Source organism: Ctenocephalides felis, unplaced genomic scaffold, assembly GCF_003426905.1.
Source record: "Ctenocephalides felis isolate EL2017-DRISC unplaced genomic scaffold, ASM342690v1 CF-g0.4_SCAFFOLD_00845, whole genome shotgun sequence".
NCBI classification, from domain to species: Eukaryota; Metazoa; Arthropoda; class Insecta; order Siphonaptera; family Pulicidae; genus Ctenocephalides; species Ctenocephalides felis.
The window spans coordinates 56,324,395-56,350,682 of NW_020536999.1; the positions used below are offsets into that span (position 1 = coordinate 56,324,395).

Below are 26,288 nucleotides of genomic sequence, written 5' to 3' on the forward strand. Positions count from 1 at the left end.
CACACATAATTAGCATATTCTTTCGTGTGTGAGAACGTGTATATATTTAAATATTTTACTACCGTTTACTGTTTAGAGGTGTTTATCAAAGGAGCACAATTTTAACACTTATTTTAAACGCTAAACGCATCTAACTGCGGGTGAAAATGAGCTTTTTAAATATTGTTTAAGGCTTTTTAATATAAGTACACCTATTCCATTTTACGCGAAATTCGTTTTAAACGTTTTCGGTCTTGAAATTTCGACATTGAAAATATATTTTTTTTAACCATTTTTTTAACTTCCCGTAGGGTAAGTTATTGTAATGGGCCGAAAATCGGAATTGAAATTTTTTACATTTCTCGACGTTTTGAAGGTTTCTGAACGTTTTGGCATACCTCAGAAAAAATGGATGTGTGTGTGTGTGTGTATGTATGTATGGATACAAATTTCCAGTCACGTTTTAGGGCGCACGGATCAACCGATTTGAATGGTTCAAAAAACATTCGATTCCTATAGATAGGGAAAAGAGCTGATTAGTTTTTGGCAAAGGCAGGTCCAGCCGTTTTGGAGATACGGAGCAAAGAGTGCAGAAAATAGAAATCAAATTTTTGAGAGAACGGAGTATCCGATTTGAATCATCTAAAAAACATTCAATTAGTAATGATTGGGAGAAGTGTTTATTAGTTTTTGGCAAAGACAGGCCCAGCCATTTTGAAGATACGGAGCTAAATATGTAAAAAATGGCAGTTTTTGAGAGAACTAAGCGTCCGATTTAAATGATTCAAAGAACTTTCTGCTTGTCTTAACAAAATAATTGATTTTGGAAAAAAAAATTTGGTTCCAACTTTTTTTTTTTTTATAGTTTTTTGTATATCGAAAATATTTCAGATTTTATTTTTAATTCTGACTATTAGTTCTAATATACTTTATAAATAATTTCAACTCTGCAATTCAGTTTATATAATTCTTATAAATATTAGACAATGTTACAATATTTATAATAATCTATTTGAAAACATTCAGTATTCCTCGAACATTTCGTTACGGTACGGGAAGTTCCAGCAATTTGCCTTAAGGCACGATGCCATAATTGCCTCAAGACAGAATTCCACTTACAGCTAGTTTAATTTTGCATTTATACGCAATTATAAATAATAAACTATAATTTGTTTATATCTACAATAACATTTTCATTATTAACTTTCTTTAGAGTAAGTTATAGTAATCGCAAAAAAATCGAAACTGAAAATTTTTATGTATCTTTACTTACGTTTTAAAAGTTTCTGAACATTTTGGCATATCTTAGAAAAATGGATGTGTGTGCGTGTGTGTGTATGTGCGGAAACAATTTTTAGTCGACGATTTTGAGAACACGGATCAACCGATTTGAATAATTCAAAGAACATTCGATTACTGTTGATGAGGGAAAGTGCTGATTTTCAGTTTTTGAGAGAACAAAGAGTCTGATTTGAATAATTCAAAAAACATTTCTCTTTAATAGACGAAATGAACAACTGGTGCAATTTTTGGGAAGATAAGTCAACGTTTTCAGAAATTCAATAAAAAAGTAAAGAATTAAGCCATTTAAAAATTATCATCAGACATATGCATATCATATTTTCAGATATTTTATAGAGATTATAATAATAAGTACATATTTTGTGTACATTTATATGGGTTCCGTACCAATGTTTACATGTTAGACGACTAAGAGCGCTAACGCGCTTTGATATTTCGACTCTGAAAAGGCTCCATAATGTATGCTACAGTTACTTATGTCTATTATGGAAATCTGTAGATAAGATGAGAACTCCCCGTTTTATGATCAAAACTAAATTTTATGCATGTAAAGCTAGTTTGTTTGAAATACCAAAACTAAAGAACATCATTGTTTTCATCAATATTAAACTGAAATTTAGGATCAACTAAAACTTCGTAACACATGTCCACATCAAGAAAAAACACCATACTTTAGGCTCATAATCCGAATGCCAAACTGTTACCTGGTTCTGAATAGAAACACTATGTGGGAGTAGTAATGATTATGATAATATATTTAATTAGAAACTCCCAACATAATAAAAAATATAAATTTATTAACTATAAAAATATTTCGATATCAAAAATATACATGACATGTCCGATTGTTTTTTACAAATCAAACCAGCCTGCTTGATATCGCCACACACTCCCTGCCCAGTGTTGATCTCACAGTTTAAAAAAAAAAAACAGGGAAACACGTTATAAAAATGTGGTGGGAAAGCAGATTATAGCAGACCAGTGTTGTAATACTGGTCAATTACAAATTTCCATGTTTCGTCAGCAGATCCACCGTATGTGTGATTTGACCTGCCATCAACTCCATATTCTGCATAATGTTCTCGATCTAATGGGTATTAGTTATATCAGAATAACTTAATGTTTAGAATGCATAATTTATGGGTACAGTTTCCATTTCTGCAAGCGTTGCATTCGTATCTGATGAGTTCCGATCAGAGAAAGAAGTTGGCTCTTTATCCAAATCAGGATCATTGGTTTCTTTGACATAAGAGTCCAGAATTGTGGAATCCAATAAATTACGTCAAATTTTGTTTTGATTCGTCGTTGTCACCGATAATGGGAGGTAGCATTATAAGACGATTTGTTGAGTCAACAGAGAAAGAGAGGTTGAATTGCATTCCAATGAAAAGTTCAGGCTCCAAATTATTTTTTCTGTCAGCAATAAACACTGAGGTCAGGGTATACCAAATGAGTAACCTCGGAAGTCTGATCCAGATAGTAAGTGCGTTAACTATGATGGATTGGACTGGACATACCTTATAGGTCGTCACTGAAGACCAGTGATTATGGTGCTGCGTCAAAATCAATTTTTCTTAAATCTTCGAAAAATAAAACTCCTTTATCTTCATCTCCATCGTCGTGAGTCACCAATGTGGGAGTAGTAATGATTATGATAATATATTTAATTAGAAACTCCCAACATAATAAAAAAATATAAATTTATTAACTATAAAAATATTTCGATATCAAAAATATACATGACATGTCCGATTGTTTTTTACAAATCAAAACCAGCCTGCTTGATATCGCCACAACTATATTAATTGGTGTTCATAATTTATATTACACAAACAGACAGAATGAAAATTAAACCAAGTGAAGACACCATAATGTTTTAATTATGTGTAATCTAGTCTCATATTATAGATTCTTTTAACATTATTTAATCGGTAATCACTTTATTAATTATGTGTATTGAACACACAGCAAAACTAATTCCAATTTATTGGCTGATTTGGTGATTAACTTTCTTATTCTTATTATTTTCTTTATTTTTCAACAGCAATCAGAATTATGTGTTCTATAATAATCAAAATTATGTGTTGTCCATTCCTTAAAATAGTGTTTCGAGGGAAAAAACCAGTAGTTCAACATTATCTTTCTGTTAAGATTATATTACATATATTTCTAATAGTGATGTAAATATATATTGCAGCAATGCCCCGACGAGCTAATTTATATTCGAAAGTATAAATCTGCTGTATTACTAGTGCTTTCTTTATATCAAGTAAAGCTGAGGATTCCACCCGGAACCATCTATTGCCAATCCATGTTCTTACCACGAAGCTCAACTTTCTTATAGCCTCACAGACTTTTCACTACATCTAAGGTCGTGCTAATTCACTACTTGCTTCTGGTATTCCAACCTTTCAAAAACGATGTTATCGTTATACAGATTCCATACATCTCATTAATATGATCTGATGAACATACGTCAAGCCTTTACGAGTAATTGCGATCGTTTTGTAAACAGAAACCATTTTTGCTACGTGCCGAATGCGGCGGCTTGTGACCGTGGCATAAATGTACATTTAGCCGGTATACTGCAGTATCATCATTATTGCAGAATTTGCACTTAGTCACTGTTGCATGCACTTCACAACATCTGCAGAAGACCACGCGCGTCTTGCCTTACGAATGCCACGTCCACAGCAACCAAGGTAATAATATAATAATTAATTTTTCAATCGACCAATTGGTAATGCAAAATATATTCAGAACCGTTGTCTATAAAGATTTTCTAAATTTTAACTAATATGGTAAGTGCCATTTGACTTTGGAGCCAATTCTCGGATAAAATAGACCGTAGTATAGCGTTGCCATAGCAACGCCTGATCGCACAGCAAGTACATAGCATTTTGACAGTTTTTACTAAAATTTGATAATTTTTACTAAAAATTTATATGTAGAAAAGGGACCACTGAAACTTCCCGTACCAAACATTAAAATTTTTAAAAAAGATTCAATTTTCTTTTAAAACTCTGAAAAAAACTATTTTTGAGATTTTTAAAATTTTTGAAAAGTCGCATTTTGTTCACTTGTTTTATTGAATCTCCTAAACCGCTAGACTTGTCTTTCCAAAAATTTCATCATTTCTTTATTTCGTCAATACAAATAAAATGTTTTTTGAATCATACAAATCAACCGCATCCGAAAATTTGTATCCGCACACACTCACACATACACACGCACACATATACACACACATATCCATTTTTTCTAAGGTATGCCAAAATGTTCAGAAACCTTTGAAACATAAAGATATATGAACATTTTCATTATCGATTTTTTTGCGATTACTATAACTTACCCTACGGGAAGTTAAAAATACTGTGTACGTTACTATCAATAAAAAATTCTTAAAAAGTATAAAATCTAAAAACTTTTAGAGACCATAATTGAATTTTTTCAAGGAAAAGAAAGCCTTAAATCCTTATAATATAAGATCTAGGGGGATATTATTGCTACGCTAGAGATTTTTGATTGTGAATAGAGGGGGATATGCATCTACTTTTAATCACTTTCCATATTGAATCCATTTTAAATCGTAGGTTATAATTTTGTTTGATACGTACTTCCAAAACTAAAATCTCATTAACTTCTCCGAATTTGATAAACCTCCCTTTCATTTCAAAACTCTTCGTACCGTCTATACAAATCGAATGTTTTTCGAATTATTCAAGTCGTTTGATTGTTTCTCTTCAAAACATGAATGAAAAGTTGTTCCCGAATATACATACACTCATAAATATAAGAACATTTTTGATATACTATTTGATTTTTTTAACTTAAACTATGGAAAATTAAAAAATCAATAACGAATTTATTTTTGGAAAGCTCTACATTGGTAATTCTAAATTCTCAATACTGTATTCATTTATATTATTAGCCACCACAAGAAACGTTATATTCACTTAACAATGAGCCTTGTAATAGTCCCGATGCCATTTATAAACATTTCGTTTAATTTTGTTAGTACACGCTCGACAAGATTTAAAATATAAAGTTGAAGTATTATTATTTTTACTGAAAGTAAAGTCTTGTTAACATTTTAATCGATCGAAAAAGAAGAACATTGAAGATCGTTTATAAGCATCTATTTACAAATATAGAATTCTGCTTGCGCAACAAAGCAATTTAAGACTATATTTGTCATAAAATTATTTATATATCTTCTCAAATGTTAACAATAGTATTTATCGTTTGTGATTATAGAAACATGTACGATAAATGTGGGTTCTATTAAGTATGTTATATTAACTTTTGATTTTTTTCATTCCCAAAAATATTTTTTTTGATTCCGATTTATTGGCTGATATGATTAACTTTCTTAATATTTTATATTTCAAAAAATTCCAATGAAAACATTTAAACGTCATTCAAAAAATTTTAGTTAGTTTCGTTAATTGTTATTTATTATTTGATCATAATATGTGTACGAAATATTAACGAAATTTTATATTAACAAATTGCGTACACATTTGGGTAACACGTATGTGCAAAAGTACATATTTACACTAATAGAGAGGGAAAAATTATTGATGTAAGTAAAGTAATTCAATGAATTCAAATATTTAAAAAAAAAATTAAAATTAAAATAAAGAAATATTATAAGGAAATTGAAGACAAAAAAGTCTGAAGAGTTATATAAAGATATTTTAATTATAATAGATATTATATTAATGAAATAGTCAAATAAAATGTATATATAAAATATATAAACTGTTTTCATAATCTCTCATACCAGGAACCTCTGTCTGTCTGAGATTTAAAAATAATGTATATATATATATATATATATATATATATATATATAAATATATATATATATATATATATAAATAAAGAAATAATTTTTTAAAAAAAAATATTACTCAATAACTTGGTTAAAGTAATTTTTCTCAATAATGAATGAAATTCTAATCCACTGAATGTAAAAACTTAAAATCATGTCATTTAAAATCAGTTGTAGGTAAGCGACTAGAACGACGGGAAGTGAATCAGAGGTCCGGAGTTCGATACCCGCTTCGAAGAACTTGGTGTCAAGCAGTAGTAAAAGCGGTTTTTACTTTGAAATATAGATAGCAATATATTTCCAAGTGAAAATAGCCATCATCCGGCATTGCTGCATCAATAAATTTTCGCCCTATTACAGAAATTGGTTTAATAAAATCACACTGAGATGGACAACTGTTTGGGTTGTCATCTGTGAAACCGACGTAGAATTAAAACAAATCAGCACAAAGGCTTAAGAACCCTTAAGTTTTGAATTGCTATTTAAATAATATAAAAAAATTAAAGCCATATTTTGTTAAGAAAGGAGTACTATCGATAAGAGGAGACTATAGACAGTGCAACAAATAATGTATATTTAATATTATTTATATTTATTTACATAATTTTTTTTAGTTATTTATATTCGCATTAAAAACGCAATGAAATTTAAGTGTACTTAATAAATGAATATAATATTTTATATCTACAACCTACAACGAACTCATTCTTCTTCAGAAAGGTCTTCAGAAAAGATTATTTCATCATACGGCGTTCCTTTCTATTCCTTAATAATTTAACATTTTAGTTTATTCTAAATGTTCCATAATGAATAATATTTTATTTTACTTCCTTATCGAATCAAAAGTGATATAAAACATGTAAGGCAAATATACATTACATTCGTAAAATTCTCAACTGTACAATATGCATGAATTAAAAAAATACAATGGTTAAACTACATACATTATTTCACATTACGTATAATTTTAATCCTTCAGTTCATTACAACGCTGTCATGAATGTTGATCGTTTTGTGCGGACTGACAAAACTACATATTATAATCTAGTACAGAGTAATCGCTACCATACAAAAGTGTATGTATTCCCAAAACAGATACGTCCCGCTGGGTGCCGGTGCCGAGCTTAGCATGGGGTTTGGGCCGGTGGTCGTGATTTATTCACAAACGGCGAACACGTTAACGTAGGGCAAAGGAAGGAAAGATGCGGACAAAGGCTGCTCTATATATAGAATATTGAAGATATCACAGAAATAATATAAATATTAAAATATCAATAAAAATTTGGATAAACGATGAAGTTTGTAAAAATTATTGGTTTTTACTAGAGTTAATTGAAACTAATGGTGCACGGCATAGTGCCTTGAGGCAAATTGCTACTGAATCATTCCAATCGGTTGATACGTGCTCTCGAAATCGTCGGCAAAAATTGTATTTGCACATACACAAACACACGTACATTCATCAATTTTTTCTAAGGCATGCCAAATTGTTCAAAAACCTTTGAAACGTACAGATTTTCATTTTCGATTTTTTGCGATTACTGTAACTTATCCTTCGGGAAGTTAATAAATATAAAATTTAATTTAATAAAGAGACTTTAAATATATATGTATTTGATTTTAATTTTGTTTTTATTAATTATTTGCAATTATGTTTATCGAATGACTTTATAATATATAATATATACTTTATAATATATACACAAAATCAATGTACAATCATTAGTAACTAGTAATAATTTAAAAATTTATAAATATATATTTAATTTTATTAATAATACTAAAATTAATCTATAAGTTCACGATTCAATAAGAATTTATAGTAAACAATTGTAAGAATGGCATCTGGCCTTATGATGTATATCAAAAGTCAATAAAAAAAAAAAAACTTTATAATATATATACAAAATATTATGTTTATCGAATGACTTTATAATATAGCTCTATATGAATGAACAATATGATATGAATTTATATCTATGTTATGAAAAATAAAATAAAATGAAATTTTCTTTTTTTAAGTGACTAATTATAAATTATACCCATTTCATTCAAATAATTTAATAAATGCTATGACTTCATATAAAAAAGTAAATATTAGGTTTCTGCTGATCTACGTCGAAGGTAAATTTAGTTTCGTTATACTTTTATTAATTGAATAAATTTTTAAATATATTTATAAATTAAAAAGCTATGATAAAGTTTATAAATATCTCTATAAATTAAAATGCTATAACCAAAAATCATGTGGAAAATTAAAATTTTGAATCCAGCTGATCTACGACGTTACTTATATATTTGGCTTCGAAGTAATTTTTATTATTTGAACCGACATGATTCAATATTTAGATTATAAATAATATTTAGATATTTATTAAATATCTTTATAAATTAACCCTCTATGAGCCCGCGTAATTTCGAGTCACATACCAAATTTTTCGATTTTTTTTATTAAACAATTATTTTTTCGTTAGATGACGCATAAATCTTAACTCTATAACATTGTCAAGATAATCAGTATAAATATTTAAAATTACTTTTCAACCTGAAATAACATTTTCATACAAATATATGCGAACATTATAGGCTGATGTAACTGAAAGTACCATAATTCAAAAAAAAAAAATTAAACATAATTTTTTATTTTTTATTATCAATATAGACTTATAAATATTGATTTTTCTTCGTTTAATTTTTTTGGATAAAAAACAAAAATTCGGAGCGGCGGCATTCGAGTTGAAAGGGTTAAATTCTTGGATCCAGCTGATTCTAAGAAACCAAGATCTTATATATTCAGATTCGCTGCATTTTTATTACATAAATAAATTTATGAAATAAAATATTACACATAAACCATCAAATACTTATACGTCAATTATCTATGGAATCATCTTAACTAACGTCACATGATGTTACGTGACGATTCGATTGACGTTCAATGCTAAAATATGGCATTAATAGAAGAAAAATTGAAGAAAATGCATGGTTCACAACTTTTTGTTTATTTCCACTTTCAAAAAAAATGAAAAAAATGCATTTAGCCATTCACTTTTTATGTATATTACTCTCTCCACTCGTACATTACATATGTATCATAACGCAGCGGCATACGAGTGCAAAGGGTTAAAAATGTTCAAATAATAATGCCGGTGTTTTAAAATCTACATATGACTTATAACGCTTTCAGAAAAATATTAAGAAAAAATCATGTAAAAATTAGCGATCGATCTTGTTTACTTAGTATCCTTTAATTCAATTTCATTTTCGCCCCCGGCCCTGGGGTTGCTCATCTGTGACTTCGGCATACGCAGATTCCACCCCTTGTATAAAATCTATCATTGTTCTCTCTAACAGTCGCCCTCGAGTATTTTCTATTTTTTTCCAAAGGGAGAGTCGAGCTTAGCCAGTCTCGGTGGCATATTTATTCGCATTCCCGATTCTGCAAACGGCGGTAACGCTGCAGATTTCAGAATTAATAATACAATTACGTGAAAGCTTATACGTTCGTCTGAAAGCAGCGAGTAATAAATATTTAATGAGCGCGGGGCGGTTCAAGTCAGAAACTTTTGGCGAATCGTTTGAAGAGCAAGAAGATCGATATCGAGGAAAAACATTTACTTCAAGATGTCAATGGGGTGCGGAAAATGTAGAATTATGAACTAGCATTCAATATAAAAATATTGCTCGGATAAAACTTTACACGAAGGGTTCAGCACGCGTACCTATCTAAACAAAAATCAAAACTAGTGGTGTATGGCATCATGTCTTAAGGCAAATGTACCGTGATTTAAGATCTGATGTACATATATCTAATAATCACTATTTTAACTTTATTAAAAAAATTATAGGATATCTAATTTTAATTTAATAAATTCTTCGAATGCCGATACAAGTAAATTGTTGCTTGAATCATTCAAATAAAATGCTTCATTCCCTGAAAAATAATATGCCATTTTTAGCACTTCTGAACGCCTCAAAAGGAGAAGACTCTTCGGTTGCATGAAACACGTAGATACAACATTCGAATTTTTATGTTTTTGATTCTTTATTTAATTTTATTTTACTTTCTTTTCCTTTTCTTTTTTTATTGTTACTTCATTTATAAGTCATTATTTTTAACTTCCCGTAGGGCAAATTATAGTCATCGCAAAAAAATCGAAATGAAAATATTTATATATTTTTATCTTTCAAAACCTTCTGAACATTTTGACATACCTTAGAAAAAATTGATGTATGCGTGTGTGTGTATGTGTGTGTATTCGGATACAAATTTTCGTCGATGATTTCGGATGAAGCGTTTTGAATAATTCAAAAAACATTCGAATCGTATTGATAAGGAGGCGTGTTGATTAGTTTTTGGCAAAGGCAGGTGCAGCCGTTACGAAGATATGGATCAAAAAGTGCCAAAAACGGTAACTCGGTTTTTAAGAGAACGGAGCGTCCGATTTAAATAATTCAAAAAACATTTTATTTGTATTGACTAAATAAAGAACTGTTTAAATTTTTGGAGTGGAAGGTGAAACGATTTCGGAAATATGGAGGAAAAAGTAAAAAAAATGAGCCATTTGGCAGTCAAAGGGGGCGTCCATTAATCACGTGAGCGAGTTTTTAAGGATTTTTAGACCCCCCCCTCCCCCTTGGTGATATTTGGTGATATTCAAAATTACCCACCCCTCCCCCACCAAACATCACGTCTATTTTTAGTTACGTGAAAAAACTGTACATTTTCTAATTTTTTTTAAAAATGTTGAAACTTTTTTATAAAAAATAGTAAAAAAATAAATACACGTGATATCTTGCTATATCGTAAAAAAATAAATACACGTGATATTTCGTGATATTTTGTCAAACCCCCCTCCTCCTAAAAACCTCACATGATTAATGGACGCCCCCAAAAATGAACATTAGACATATGCACATCAAATTATCAGATATTTTATAGAGATTTTAACAATAAGTATAAATTTTGTTTACATTCCTATGGGTTCCATACCAATGCTTATACGTTAGACGGCAACGCGGCGCTTACGCGCTTCGATATTTTGTCTCTATGCAGTTAAAGCAGTACGATTGCTTTGAAAAAAAGTTCAGATTTTCCAAAATAATTCAAAATAAATTTTTCTTCAAAAAGGCTTTTTTTTCAAAAAAAGTAGATTTTTGTCAAAAATTCTCATCTCATTTTTTCAGAGTAAATTATTTTAAAAATGATTTTGGTACGGGAAGTTCCAGCAAATTGCCTTAAGGCACGATGCCATGCGCCCTACTAGTTATGTATTCAGTGTATTAGCATTTATCTTTTCAATCAACACAAAAAGGGATACTAATAGGTAAACACTATTTTAGTCATAACATAACATATTGCCATTCGTAATTCATAAATATTTTTTGTATTTTATAAAACAGGCTGTAATTGAATCTTGGGAAATAAAAAATAGCACTTTTTGTCTGGTATCTTCAAAATGGCTAGACTTGTTTTAACAACTAACACGTCTCTTAGTCAATAGGAAACCGACTACTTTTTGAATCATTCAAATCGGTTTAACCGTGCTCTAGAAAATGTCTACGAAAAATTGTATCCGCACATGCATAAATACTACACCCATACGCACACACGCACATACAATTCAGTATTAGAGTCCGACATACCCAGACAAAAGACCCAGTATGTAATGCATAAAGGAATTTTCTTCGCTATACAAAAAAACATACATCCTTGTTTTCTCAGGTTTGCCAAAATGCTCAGAAACTCCTGAAACGTTAAAATATACAAAAAAATAAATATACAAATATTGCTCGAATGATAAATTTTCATTTTCGATTTTTTGCGATTACTATAACTTATTCTGCTGGAAGCTAAAAATCAATATCAATATTCGTGATGCGGCGTGACACAATTTCATATTAACTCGCTAATGTGATAAAATTTCATATTACTGCTCTTGCATACAATTAATATTCAACATTGTTAATTAATAATCATCTGGCAGCAGATACTCCAAATATTTAGATTGAAATTAATTGTTATTACATTGTACATAAAATTGAGACATGAAATATTAATGCGTTGCAATGTGAGTGACGGATTTAGGTATTTAACTCATCATTATAAAAGAATTAATTTCTTGAAAAATAAGTTAAACCAGGGTGTAAATGGGAATTTGAATTAAGGATTAATAGACTTAGTCGATAGAAATTGAGATTTAGCAATTCAGACAAAGTTTTCAACTTTTTACAATGTTTTTTGCACTTTTTTGTTAATTCCAGAAAAAGAGCTTGAACGATTGTCCCGCATACCTGGCATAAATAGCTTTTAAATTGTTGATATCGATTCAGCCATTTTTGAGAGAACATTAATGATGCCCTTAAACATTCAATTTATTATTTTATAGAAAAAAGCACTGTTAATATTGTAAAGCAATATTAAATACCATGCGTGTGCTTATCCTATAACACTAATACCATAAATTGTATAAATAAATAAAAAAATAAAAATTTGTTTTACGTCTCCTCAAAACTATATATATTTAATAAGCGACGAATCATAAAATATAGTTAACAAAATATTGTACAAGTTAGAGTAAATAGAATATAATTTGAAACACAAATGTATTTATCTATATATTATAATTAAACACTTGTTTCATAGCAGTTTAATTATCCTCCCATAATAAGCAAAGTTATTACGAAACATTGTAGCTGTTAAGAAGTAAATTTTCTATTTATATATACTGGTGTATGTAAGTGTAAATAAAAAACAGTCCCGCGCAATAAATAGAAATATATAATGAATTATTTACTCGATTTAAATAAGTTCATGCTCAATTCTATTACGTTTGCATATTAAATAATTATTATTAAATTATCTTTCTTAATAGTCAATTACTTGCATAAAGAAAGAAAAATTGGGGTCATAAATCATGCTCTTTATATCGAAATAATTATACTGAAACTCTCAGCAAGCTTTTCCTTTCCTTATTAAGAAGCAAAAAATGGTCATTAATATCCAACTAGCAAATATTATCAACTTTTTTCTTAAAGCTCGTTAATAACTCCATAGTGAATTTCTAGGTTCTAGTGTTAACGATCAAAAACTTCTGTAAATATGATCGCTATCGAGATATTCATAAAACGGCACTTTCCAACTTAACTTTTAGTAACGATTCACAAAACTTTTTATCGATGTTTGAAAAGTTATATTTCCGATTTAGTTAATGCCTCAATATTCTGTTTACGTAGAAAATCAGTATTGGGGGTTGCAGATGTTACGGGTTGTACTTTTCGTATATTGAAAATTGATTGAGGTATATTATAAGAATCGAATTCTAGTTTAAACGATGTATTTATTAAGCAAAATGCATAGTATGAAAATAATCATTATAATTATCAGCAGTTATGTAGGCAAAAAAATGCAAAAATGACGACGGAAAAATGTAGTTTCATTTATATTAAAATTTATTAATTAATGTTTATATCATTCCTCATAATAAATATTAATATATGACACTAAAACAATAATAAATCGAAAAATATCCATGATTAAGTGTTGGTATACGCTTTTGTAGACCGCAAAATATTCAGAGGCATTCGGATTATTTCCGTTTGGGATGGCAGAGCATCAAACCCTTCTTCATATATTCGCATCAGGGTAGTAAAACTACAATATTTGACCAGTTAAGTGTGATTGACAAACCCTACGGGAAGTTAAAAAAAAACCAAATATATTCTGAAACGTCAAGTTTTTGAAAATATTTTGAGGTTATGACTGTACAAAAAAGTGGTTGCAAGTGGCATATCACCTTAAAGCAAGTAGCATGAACTACCAGAAATGTGGAAATAATATATATCATCAATAAGAAGTGAGATTTTGTATTGAAATATCATTTTCTACTGCTTATTTTGAACTGCTTCTCATCAAGAACTACTTTTACTTCCTTACTCTTTCATGCACAATATTTCAATGAATTTAATCCAATTTTAGTTTATAACATGTGAAATATGTGCTATGCTAACAAAAAAGTAAAATGCAGAAATAACATTTTTCAATTTTGTAAAATAAATCCATGTTTTTCGCCCGATATCTTTCCAGAAAAACTTACTTTATGATTGAGACGAATATATTCGTCATGAGCTCGATTCGGAGGAAACAAAATTGTGCGCATTATACGATGTGAGCGACACAGTTAACTGGTTATAGAATTAATAACATTTGTCGAATAATTTCATTAAGACTTATATAAACAATGTGGCATTGATTTTGAATAGAAGTCAAATTATTATCTGTGATAAGGCATAAGGCCCAACCCTGGTATAATAAAATTATATAAATTTAATATAATAAAATATAATAAAACCTAATCCCTTTATTGCACTATTTCGTACTAGAAAATAATCCCTAATATTATAATGCATCCTGTACATAAAATCTGATTCGACAAGAATGTAATGGGAAGTCGCTTGCAGCCAAAAATGAACCAATAAAAAATAATATAAAATTATCAAAACTTTGTACATTAGTATCAAACGAAACTTCAATTAAATAAGATCGGTGATATCTCAAACCTCATCTAGTTAAGAAATAATATCTCAAACTTCGTGTAGTTAAGAAATAATATCTCAAACTTCGTCTAAGTAACAACTCATGCACAACTGCTTGAGATGCCACATTCCAGGAGGCTCAAGCGTAAATCACCAATGGATAATATCCTGATCTAGCAAATTGTTTAATGGAACAATTTCTATATTTTTTAGAGTAATCATCAAAATATGTTAGTTAAGTTAATTTAAATTTTTTTTTTGTAGTATTATTATATTATTTTATTATTTACTATTATTACATATTACTATTATTATTAGTTACTATTCTTATGTTATTATTTTTATTTATTCTTATTTAGTTTATTCTTTTTAGTTCATATATATATAAGCAATGCAGCTCATAGAATATAAGTACTGTTCTGATTGCTGTAAAATAATAAATGAATAAAAAAAAAAAAAAAAAAAAAAAAAAAAAAAAAAAAAAAAAGAAGTAACAACTCAACAATTAAATAAGTAACAAATAAATTTATCTATCTCTAACATTGTATCATTTTATCTAAATATACACCATTTTCAACTAAACATCATCTTTTAATGATCTGATGTAGCCACTAACTAATTATATCTGGTCCTTCGGCATTATCTGCAAAAAGTGTACTATTTTAACATAGTTCGGCATCATTAGGTGGATCACGAATTCTTTATAGTCCAGTCATTTAAGCTTAAATTAGGTAAGAATCTCGGAATTTGAGATACCCAGCTGTAAGTCTGTAAATACTTGCATATTGACACCTAAACGTTGTCTCAAAACCTACATATGGTAGGGTGTACGCAACATATGTAGGTTTTGAGACAACTTTTAGGTGTCAATATACAAGTATTGATGAGGTGAATTTACTATAATGACTGGACTATTATATGAAGTATGTTTATTGGAACAAGTTTCCATATTTAATTAAGTCAGCGCACTATATAACTGTAAACCGAATTGCTTTTAAAGAGCCAAAAGTAAGGTTTCTTGTTCGATTTCTTTTAATAATAACAATTACTTGTATACATATAGAAATAACTAAAACAAAATGCGAAAGAGAAAAAGAAAAGAAAATTCAATACAAGAAAACAAACAATTTCACAAGTATTTCTGGTTTACAAAATTATTTTGTCTGTTAACTTCCTAAGGAAAGTTTTTTTTTTTATTTTTTTTTATTGGCCTCGCTTACATGGAGCATTTAGCCACCTACAACATTTATTTATTCAACATTATTTTTTTGTCTGTAAATACTTGCATATTGACACCTAAAAGTTGTCTCAAAACCTACATATGGTAGGTTGTACGCAACATATGTAAGTTTTGAGACGAAGAGGTGAATTTACTATAATGACTGGACTATTATATAATTCACGTTATAAACTATTCGGGTCAAAAAAATCTGTCCAAGCAGCGAAGTATTAATTGGAACGTCAAACGTCTAAGGGCAAACATAGGTGCCACAAGAGCTGTATCTATGATCAAATTTCATTAATATGCGTGGACTAGAAACCAGCCGATTTTATAGATCATAAAACTAAAATCGTCTAAATTTTGTCGAGTTGCTAAACTCTGGTCCATATCATGGAACGACCGAAACCGATGTAAATAATTGAAGACTTACTATTATATAATTCACGTTATAAACTATTCGGTTCATAAAAATCTGTCCAAGCAGCTAAGTATTAATTTGAACGTCTAAGGGCAAACATAGAAGCCACAAGAGCTGTATCTATGATCAAATTTCATTAGAATGCGTGGACAGGCAATTCTGCAAACAGCTATGATTTTATAGATCATAAAACTAAAATCGAAAAAATTGTCGAGTTGCTAAACTCTGGTCCATATCATGGAACGACCGAAACCGATGTAAATAATTGAAGACTTACGTGTGAGCAGTTCCGGCCTTGCCCCGTGTCCAGCGGAGTCCTTTGTTCGGTGCTGATATGATTATCGTTTTGTGCAGAATGTAGCGTCGACACAGAATTCAGTCGATCTGTACCATGCTGCGTCGCCAATTTTACGGCGTTCTGGAAAAATGCATTCAATAGATATAAGATTATATTGTTAGATTGAGTTCGAAGTGATGTAAAACATTTTTGCAGAGATAAAATTATACAGCGATAATAATGTATAATCATTGATAGAGATGGTGTCAAATAAAATTATGTTCCAAAAAATTGTTAGAATAAGTTGAAAGTGATGTAAAGTATTTTTATTCGAATGAAATTATACTGTGTTAATGTTAAATTAATCATTGACATAAATAGTTGTATATAAATAAATAAATTGTTATATTCAGTTCTGTGATTAAATATAAAGTGATATATATAAATAAATATAGTTGTATATAAATAAATAAATTGTTATATTTAGTTGTGTGATTAAGTATAAAGTGATGTGAAATATTATTATCTAAAGAAAATTATTTATACAGTGTTATTGGTAAATGTTTAATCATTGATATAGAATTATAGATAGCGAGTCAAATAAAATTATATTACATTCAATTGTTAGATTAAGTTTAACACGTTGACTGCCAATAACGATATAACTACGTAGATTGCGATATTTTCTAGGAAACCAAATACGTGTTATTTTGTAGAAATAGTGTATTAATTTATTGATTGTGGTCAAGATTTGAAGAGGTACTTTTATTATCAACCCTAGTTTCTTTGAGATAGGGGTTAATAATGTTTATGTATATAAATACCTGTGTAATAGGTATTTAATTGAATTATTTACTCGCTTTAAATGAGTTCATGCTCAATTCTATTGCGTTTGCATATTAAATAATAGTTATTAAATTATCTTTCTTGATAGTCGATTACTTGCATAAAGAAAGAAAAATTGGAGTCATAAATCATGCTCTTTATATCGAAATAATTATACAGAAACTCTCAGCAAGCTTTCCTTTCCTTATTAAGGAACAAAAATGGTCATTAATATCCAACTAGCAAATATTATCAACTGTTTCTTAAAGCTCGTTAATAACACCATAGTGTATTTCCAGGTTCTAGAGTCAAATAAAATTATATTACATTCAATTGTTAGATTAAGTTTAACATGTTGACTGCCAGTAACGATATAACTACGTACATTGCGATATTTTCTAAGAAGCCAAATACGAGTTATTTTGTAGAAATAATATATTAATTTATTGATTGTGGTCAAGATTTGAACACACCTTTAAGATCAACCCTAGTTCTGTTGGGTTAGGGGTTAATAATGTTTGTCCATATAAATACCTGTGTAATAGTGTAATAGTTTATATATATATATGATATGATATTATATATATATAAGTTTTGAGAGTCTAGCAATATGAATGGAAGAAAGAGCTTGTGGTTCCAAGATCCAAAAGTTCCAAAATCGCAAGAAAATATTCTAAATTGTTTTTATTCATTTCTTAATGATGATGGGATAATTCTTACTTACAGTCCATAGATAATCTATAAATAATACACAGTCCATAAATAATCTAAATAACAAAGTGATCTTCACTAGATTTTTTTAAAGAAATTTTGTTCTTGTGCTATGCACTAGAAATAGAGTTTTTATTGATATAAATAATCTAATCTTAGATAGATTAGATTCGAATTATTATTTTTAATTTTGTGTAATTATATTTAAGTTTTGTGAAATATTATTATAAGTAAATGTTTAATATTTGATATAAAGAGAGTATAAATTGAAACAGTTTTAGAACAGAGAAGTTCATCGTCTAAGAGGATGTAAAAGTTAGGTGGAAAATGTTCATACACATTTTATACAAATAATTGAGCCAAAAATTCATAAAAAAAATCACTCAATGAGTCCAAAATCGGAACTTATGGTATACTATTCAACCAAATTTTTACTGTTATATTGACATCGCTTACTTAGAGCTTTTAACAAGAGCTTTTTTCACTTTTTTTAGTCTGCATCCTATTATTAATTAAGTTAATAGGAATACGTGAGATAAGTTAGTACATTACTATTATAATATTTCATTTTTTTTAATATTTTTTATGAATTTATTTTTATTCAGATTGGGGTTCAGATATTATAGAGAGGAAGAATTCAAATACGAGATATTGTTTCGATCTTTTTGGCTGTACATTCTATCAATTTTACATATTTTTATTATTTAAATTTTTACTCCATATTACGAATTCACTTCTATTCAATATAATCATTCAATTTTCATTATTACAATTCAGTTATAATATTTTTTTTGTACAGTGCTCGAAAAAACCATAAGTATCTTTGGCATGCTACTGCAGCCACCGCAAGTTTTAATAAATAGAGTTAAAATTAAAAAAAATATTTATATCAAAAAAATTGTAGCAAATATTATGGAATATAAAATTATTAGTTCAATCAAATTACATTAATACAAGACAATACTTACTGTAATTTTGATTATCAATAAAAATTATGTGCTACATTCAAGAAACTTTAAAATCATTTGAACGAGGTACAGCTCTATCTATTTTAACAAACAATCTATATTGTAGAAAATTAATTAAATGATTATTATGACAAAATATAACAGAATTACTATTAGACTATTACGTACATCAAACAACAACTAACTACTAAATAATTTACCATTAACTTTAATTAGTATTAAATTAATTAATGTGCCTCGTTAAACAAAGCGTATATACCTACTATCAGCATTTTCGAACCAATAAATCCCGTATAATTATTTGTCAATAGATGAAATCACGATTCAAAAGATTAAAAGATTAAAATTCATTATACGTGAATAACGCATGTCATGTTCAATAATATAACCCACAGTTGTCATTGAATCTATTTTATGAAAACACAAAGCTTCATGAGCCAAACATCAAAAAAGCACAAATACCGACAGAATCATTCGTTTTACGTAATTTATAATAGTAATTGAATGCCTAATACAATTAAAACAAGGAATGTAATAATTGATTTAATTACCAGTAGGGGAGACTGGGTACGGTGGTGCTAGGTTATGGTAGTGATAGCTAAACTACACTTATTATAATATAGGGTCCAAAGGAGAAAGATGGAATACGTATGTTTGTTCGAACAAGTTTCCATTATTGAAATGAATCAATAGCCTACATTAACATGATCTGCAGACCCAACTGATTTTAAAGAGCCAAAAGTAAGTTCTCTTGTTCGATTTCTTTTAATAATAACTATTTCTTGTTTGTCATTTTGCTGTAAGTTAAACATTTGTAGTTAATTATAAGCAATTAGTTTTATTTTATATTACATTATATAATGGGACATGTATTTCTTGTCCTTTTTGGGAGAAATTTAAACAGATAAATAAAAATATAACTTAATTGTAAGTCAAAATACGAAATAAAACTTCAATACAAGAAAACAAAAGAATGCACTATTCGTTTACAAAATTTTGGTTTTTAAAGCTATTGTTTTTTAACTTCCCCTTAAACTATTGTAATCACCTAAAAATCAAAATTGGATATTTTTGAATATCTTCACGTTTTGAAGGTTTTTGAACATTTTAGTATACCTTAGAGAAAAAAATTTATGTGTGTATGTGTGTGTATGTTTTGTGTGTCCGCAATTTTTGTCCACGTTTTCGAACCGATTTGAATTGTTCAAAAAACATTCGATTCCTAATGATAGGGAGATGTGCTAATTAGTTTTAGGCAAAGGCACGTCCAGCCATTTCGGAGATACGGAGCTAAATGTGCAAAATTGGCAGTTTTTGAAAGAAATAAGCATGCGATTTGAATGACAAAAAAAATTCTGTTTGTGTTGACGAAATAATTTCTTTTGGTTTTTTTTTTCTAAATTTAAATTTTTTAATCCATTTTTTTTATTTTTTGTATATCGAAAATTATTCGGAAGTAAATTCTAATTCTAGCTAAAGTTCTAAAGCTCACCTATATACTTCAAATAATTTTAATTTTGCTATTTTATTTATATATTTCTTCAAGGTATTAGACAATGTCCTTCATTTTAAATCCGATTGATTAAGTTTTCTTTATTTACGTTTTTGTAAACATATATAAACGTTCTCATCCAATTCATAATCTCTCATATATTTTCTATAAAATAAGAATAATGAAAACTACCGTATTCATAATAATCTATTTGAAAACATTTAATATTCCTTGAATATTCCAGGGAAGTTCCAGCAATTTGCCTTCCCTCACAACCGTGTCTCGAATGTGGACGGTTGAAACACTCGCCCTTTTCTTGTATGATTTGATTTTATGACTGATCTATCGTATTTAAGGATAAAATAAATCACTATTTCCACGTAGGCAAATGTTCAAATTACTATTAAATTTACTTTTCTAAGCTAAGTGGTAAATTAAAAAAATCATTGCTGTCAAAAAAGTGGCACAACCGTACCCAGTCTCCCCTAAGTAATGATTAACCAGCACTATAAAATGACAGCTTTAGAAATTTTATTCATCGATAATCAATTGCCGTTATGTATTCGATATGCTTAGTATAATAATAATAGCCATATGTTATGAAAACATAATAGAGCCGCGTATAAATATTTATTATACAGTAACGTAATAAATCAAGAGTCGTAAATACATTGAAATAGTACGATTGATTTTTGACGATGTGTAGTGGTTTTCGCAAATTTATGACCGGGAATAAAATCTCGCACATTTACTAACAATATCGGCACGGTGTATTATATACATAATTGTTTGTATAAACGAGAAACGCGATCCGTGGCGCACAATCGCTAAACACACAGTAAATTGTAAAGCAGTCCGCGACAGAAAGGGTTTAAATGAAAATTTATGATGCAAACAATAATACTATTTTGCTGTATAAGGAACACGCTATCAAACTAGCTTCATTATAACAAAGAATGAATTTACGAGCTATGTATTGGGCAATTAAACTTCTATCAGTAGCTATTATCTAATGCAAACCTAACAACTACAGCAAGAATTCTCAATCTGTAATGTTATACAATAACTTTTGTTTTTAACCACTTAACGGTCGGGTTTTTTTTCGTGAAAAGTGATCTGAAAGAGCAGGTTTTTTTTATTGCGGATTTTAAAAGTTTAATTGATGTAATATGTGTTTCTGATATCATTTTCTTTTTATTTATCAGGCGTGCTTGCCATACCAAACTATTTCGCGAGTATATTGGTCAAGGGCCTAAATGTTGTTATTTGTATGATCCTTACATTTTTGGTAAAAGTTTTAAGTGAGATTTTTAATTTGTTCAAGTATCGTCGGCACATCAGTTTGTTCAAGTATATATTTTGTAGAGTAATAGTATCTCGTCAGTGGGTCCCTTGATTCGTTGAGTGCTAGACGTAAAGCTTTGTTTTGTGCTGTCTGTAATCTCCTTCGGTTGTGTATGAAGTTCTACACAAAACCATGCGTGACACACGATTTGGTAGAAGGGAAAAAAATTAAATAGCAATAATAATTAAAATAGCCATAGCAGTCATATATGTATGACGTAACAAATAGTGTTGTTCCAGAAATTTTGACAATTTTTTAAATATTTTACGTTACGGTGATATATTTCAGACTAAATTATCCATAGTCAATAAAGTTACCATATAGTCGATGTGATTTTTTTCTGGTATTATCGTGACTAATAACGTGACATTAAAGTCTTGATTAACAAAAATAAATTGTAACAAAAAAAAAAAAAATAACGTGTTAATAAAAGCAATAAAATAAAAGTGCAAAGATTAATTATAAAATGTATGATGACTAATGTACGTGTATACAAAGTCAACAAATAAACAATAAAAAAAGAAAGCTCTATAAGCTGTTATATGTCTTTTACATGGATTTAAGAGATATAACTATATTTGATATATTTTTATCATTAGGTTTTCTTTAATAGTGATGATATATATACTTTTAATCTTATTTAGGACGTTTTTTGAAATTTGCAAACAGATTTAATTTAATTTGCATCAGTTTCATTTTTAATTAGGTCTCTATATTTGTAAAATCTCATTGGTGAGATTTTGTCATTACAATTTTAAGCAATGTAATATAAGCCCCCCCCAATCGAATAAAAATAAAATAGTTGCGCAGCCCTTAATTTTTTTTAACAATTTAATTTCCAAAATTCGAATTGATATGATAATATTCATATATTATGTAAAAATTTATTCATTATTTTTTATTTTATTTTTAGTTTATTTTCAAAAATAGTATTTTGCAAACAGCTGTGCCCCCCCCCCTTTGCCCCAAGATTGGAAACCACGGGGTTCATTTGAAAGTTATAATATATATGTGTAAGTGTTCTTTTTTCTATTCTATGTATTATAGTTGATTGTTGTTAAATATTTAAAAAAAATATGGCTGCAAGGTTTAATTAATAACAAGTATAATGAAAGCAATAATGATGGAATAATAAAAAAATATAAATAACGACATGTTTCATGATAAATATAGTTAATTTATATTACAGTAATTGCATTTTACAATTGCAATTATTAAAACTCCGTAATTATATGAAAATTGGCCTATTAATTCAATAAATTCTAGTTTCACCATGATTAAGGGATTCTATTCATGTGTTAGAGTTGCTAATTTTTAATAAATTATTGTTTAATATTTCTAATAAATGCAAGTTAGTTTTCCACAACTCAAGTATAAGAAATCAAGTATATGAATTTTTTGTAACAAAGTTTTATTTTTTTACTTATGACGCACTTAAATTCACATGCTTTAAAGCTTTTTTCTTCCATGAGCAAAAATGAACATATTAATAAATATTCGATTGTTTAGCTCATATTATTACAACTGAATTTTAAAGTTCAATAAAAGATTAATAGAGTAGTGAATTGTATAATTAATACTGAAAAATATTCTAGTTCGTGACGAAAATACAACTGAAATGATTATCTTGTTTGAATTATATAAACGCCATGCCGTATAAATATGCTATCATAATTATCATCATTTAGCGACTCAATGAAACTGTTCGAAGAAATCTATTTATATTCGTAATGTAGAGCAATGAATATGTGAAATATATACAAATGCTAATTATTCTTTATCAATACCACAATGATTTAAATTATGGTAGTAATTTATACTGAAGGCTGCACGGAAATTAATATTGAAATTTGATATTGTAATTAAGAAACCTTTAATCCTATTAAACCGATTTGTATGTTTTTTACGTCTCTACATGTGCATTATACAATACGTAATTGATTACATTTTGTGTTCATATTCAACAACATAATTATAAAGCAATATATCTATCAACGAAATCAATTTATCAATTTATTCCTGAGTTATATATTATCCGTTACGTAACAAATAGTGAGCAGAATGTATAAAACGTACATTGCAATTTGTGAAACATCGCGTTTAGTGCTGCCATTAATAGCCTCAACGAAAGATAAAATATTTTACTTGGTGAAAGTAAAAGCTGACTGCATGCGAAAGCATGGTAGTTTGTTGGCTTGGCTAATAAGCATAGCTCATGTTCAATATAATATTGCAACAAACATTACACCGCGAAATACAACCAGAACCAGTGTATTGATGTTGTTCTAGTTAATGGAAAAAATTCTGAACACGCTAATGACTATATTAAACCAGAAATTCAGATGTTTCATTCAATACCACTCGAAGCTTTTTATAATGCTAAGAGAGTATTTTCTGCATGTCCTTAGGGACCTTGTTCGGACGTCTTTTCGTTTTATTATATTGGCCATGAAGGTGAGAAACTTCAAGGCATTAAGCTTTACACGGAATGGTTGCTACCCCTGGTACCCCAGCGGAGTGTTTTAATGGAACTAGCGGTTCACTTCTAAAAGTAAAGTCCGCTTAACAACATGTAAATTACCAATAAAAATAAATATATCTTCTTTCATTATAACTTATAGTAACAAATCAGTGATTGTAATTAGAACTGCAACAAATACATAATATACAAACAAATCAGTGTTTAATACAGTCCACAGCTACAAGGGTTAAATTATAAACCAACAACCTGAATTATCGAAGGAGAGTTAAGAAATTCTGTAACTACGTAATAAAAATACAGACCTGCTAAACGAACCAGGCCCAGCGGTATCTATCATTATAAATAAGATTGTGTTGAAGAACTAAAAAATTACGCTTCTAATAAACTAAAAATTACAGTAAAAATTAGAATTATTAGTAGCGATAAATCTTGCAGCAAAAACCGACGCATAACTTGTTGCCCATGGAAGACATCCGTACTCGCAGCACGTCAGTTATGCTGATGTCGTCCATGAATGACACTCGCAGCAAAAGGGTTAATAAGGCACGGCTGAGAAAGATATGTAAATTATAATATTATATAGCAAATATTATGTTATTTTTATTTTTTTATTTTTTACTAGAACTTTTTAAATATCCTTAGGGTAAGTTATAGTAATCGCAAAAAAATCGAAAATGAAAATTTTTATATATCTTTACGTTTCAAGGGTTTCTGAACATTTTGGCATAACTAATAAAAAAAATGGATGTGTGTATATGTGTGTGTATGTGTAGAGACAATTTTTCATCTACGATTTTGGGCGTACAGATGAACCGATTTGAATGGTTCAAAAAACATTCGATTTCTATTGATGAGGAGACGTGCCGATTAGTTTTTGACGAAGACAGGTTCAGCGACTTCGGAGATATGGAGCAAAAAGTCTTAAAAATGTCGGTTTTTAACAGGACGGATCAACCGATTTGAATAATCCAATAAACATTCAATTCGTAATTATGGGGAGAAGTGGTGATTAGATTTTTTCAAAGGCAGGTCCATTCGTTTCGGAGATATATAGATAAAGGTGCAAAAAATTGCAGTTTTTGAGAGAACTAAGCATCCGATTTGAATGATTTAAAAAACTTTCTGCTTTTCTTAACGAAATGGTTGCTTTTGGGGAAAGATTTTTTTTTAATTTTCAAAAACATTTTTTTAAAATATCGATATATTAATTCTAATTCTAGCTAAAGTTTTAAACATCACTTCAAATAAATAATTTTAACTTGCAATACTTAGAAATATTAGACAATGTTCTTCATTTTAAATTCGATTGATTAAGCTTTGTTTATTTAATTTTTATAAAATAAGAATAATAAAATTTACTTTATTTATAATAATCTGTTTGAAAACTTTTAATGTTCCTCGAATAATTCATTAAGGTACGGGAAGTTCTAAACCACTTGTTTATTATGAAACTATCAAGTATTTTACCATTATATAATTCCCATTAAATGCGCAATTTTTTATGGAAATTACTTAACAAAGTCTCAATTCTTGTAAACTGGGGGCAAATGTATCATTATTTTAAATATTAATAAATTAAAATTAATAAAAAAATTAAAAATTTATGAGGTTTAAGAATAACATAAAAATGTTGTATTCAATGTGCTATCTCTATTTCATTGATTTTCATACAATTATATACATCGTATATAATGAATGATAATTGAACACAATAATGAATAAATAAGCAGTCAATAAATGAGACTACTTCTACATTCCTCATAAACCCTTTGAATGTTTGTAAATAATTTATTAGATTTATGATTGGATTACAGAAAGTGAAAGAAATCAACCAGCTGATTTTGTTCTCTAATTTTATATTTGCTATTAAAATGTAATTGAATCCTGCATGTTCA

At 28.6% G+C, this 26,288-nt stretch overlaps 1 protein-coding gene across 1 annotated transcript in view; it reads right to left on the reverse strand.

The window, feature by feature from the left end:
• The window catches only part of LOC113386282 (autism susceptibility gene 2 protein-like), a 97,040-nt gene that overhangs the window by 54,486 nt on the left and 16,266 nt on the right, over window positions 1-26,288 (reverse strand). The window contains exon 2 of the mRNA XM_026624074.1: window positions 16,571-16,711. Coding sequence (XP_026479859.1) covers window positions 16,571-16,711 — 141 coding nt within the window. The remainder of the gene's footprint in view (window positions 1-16,570; window positions 16,712-26,288) is intronic.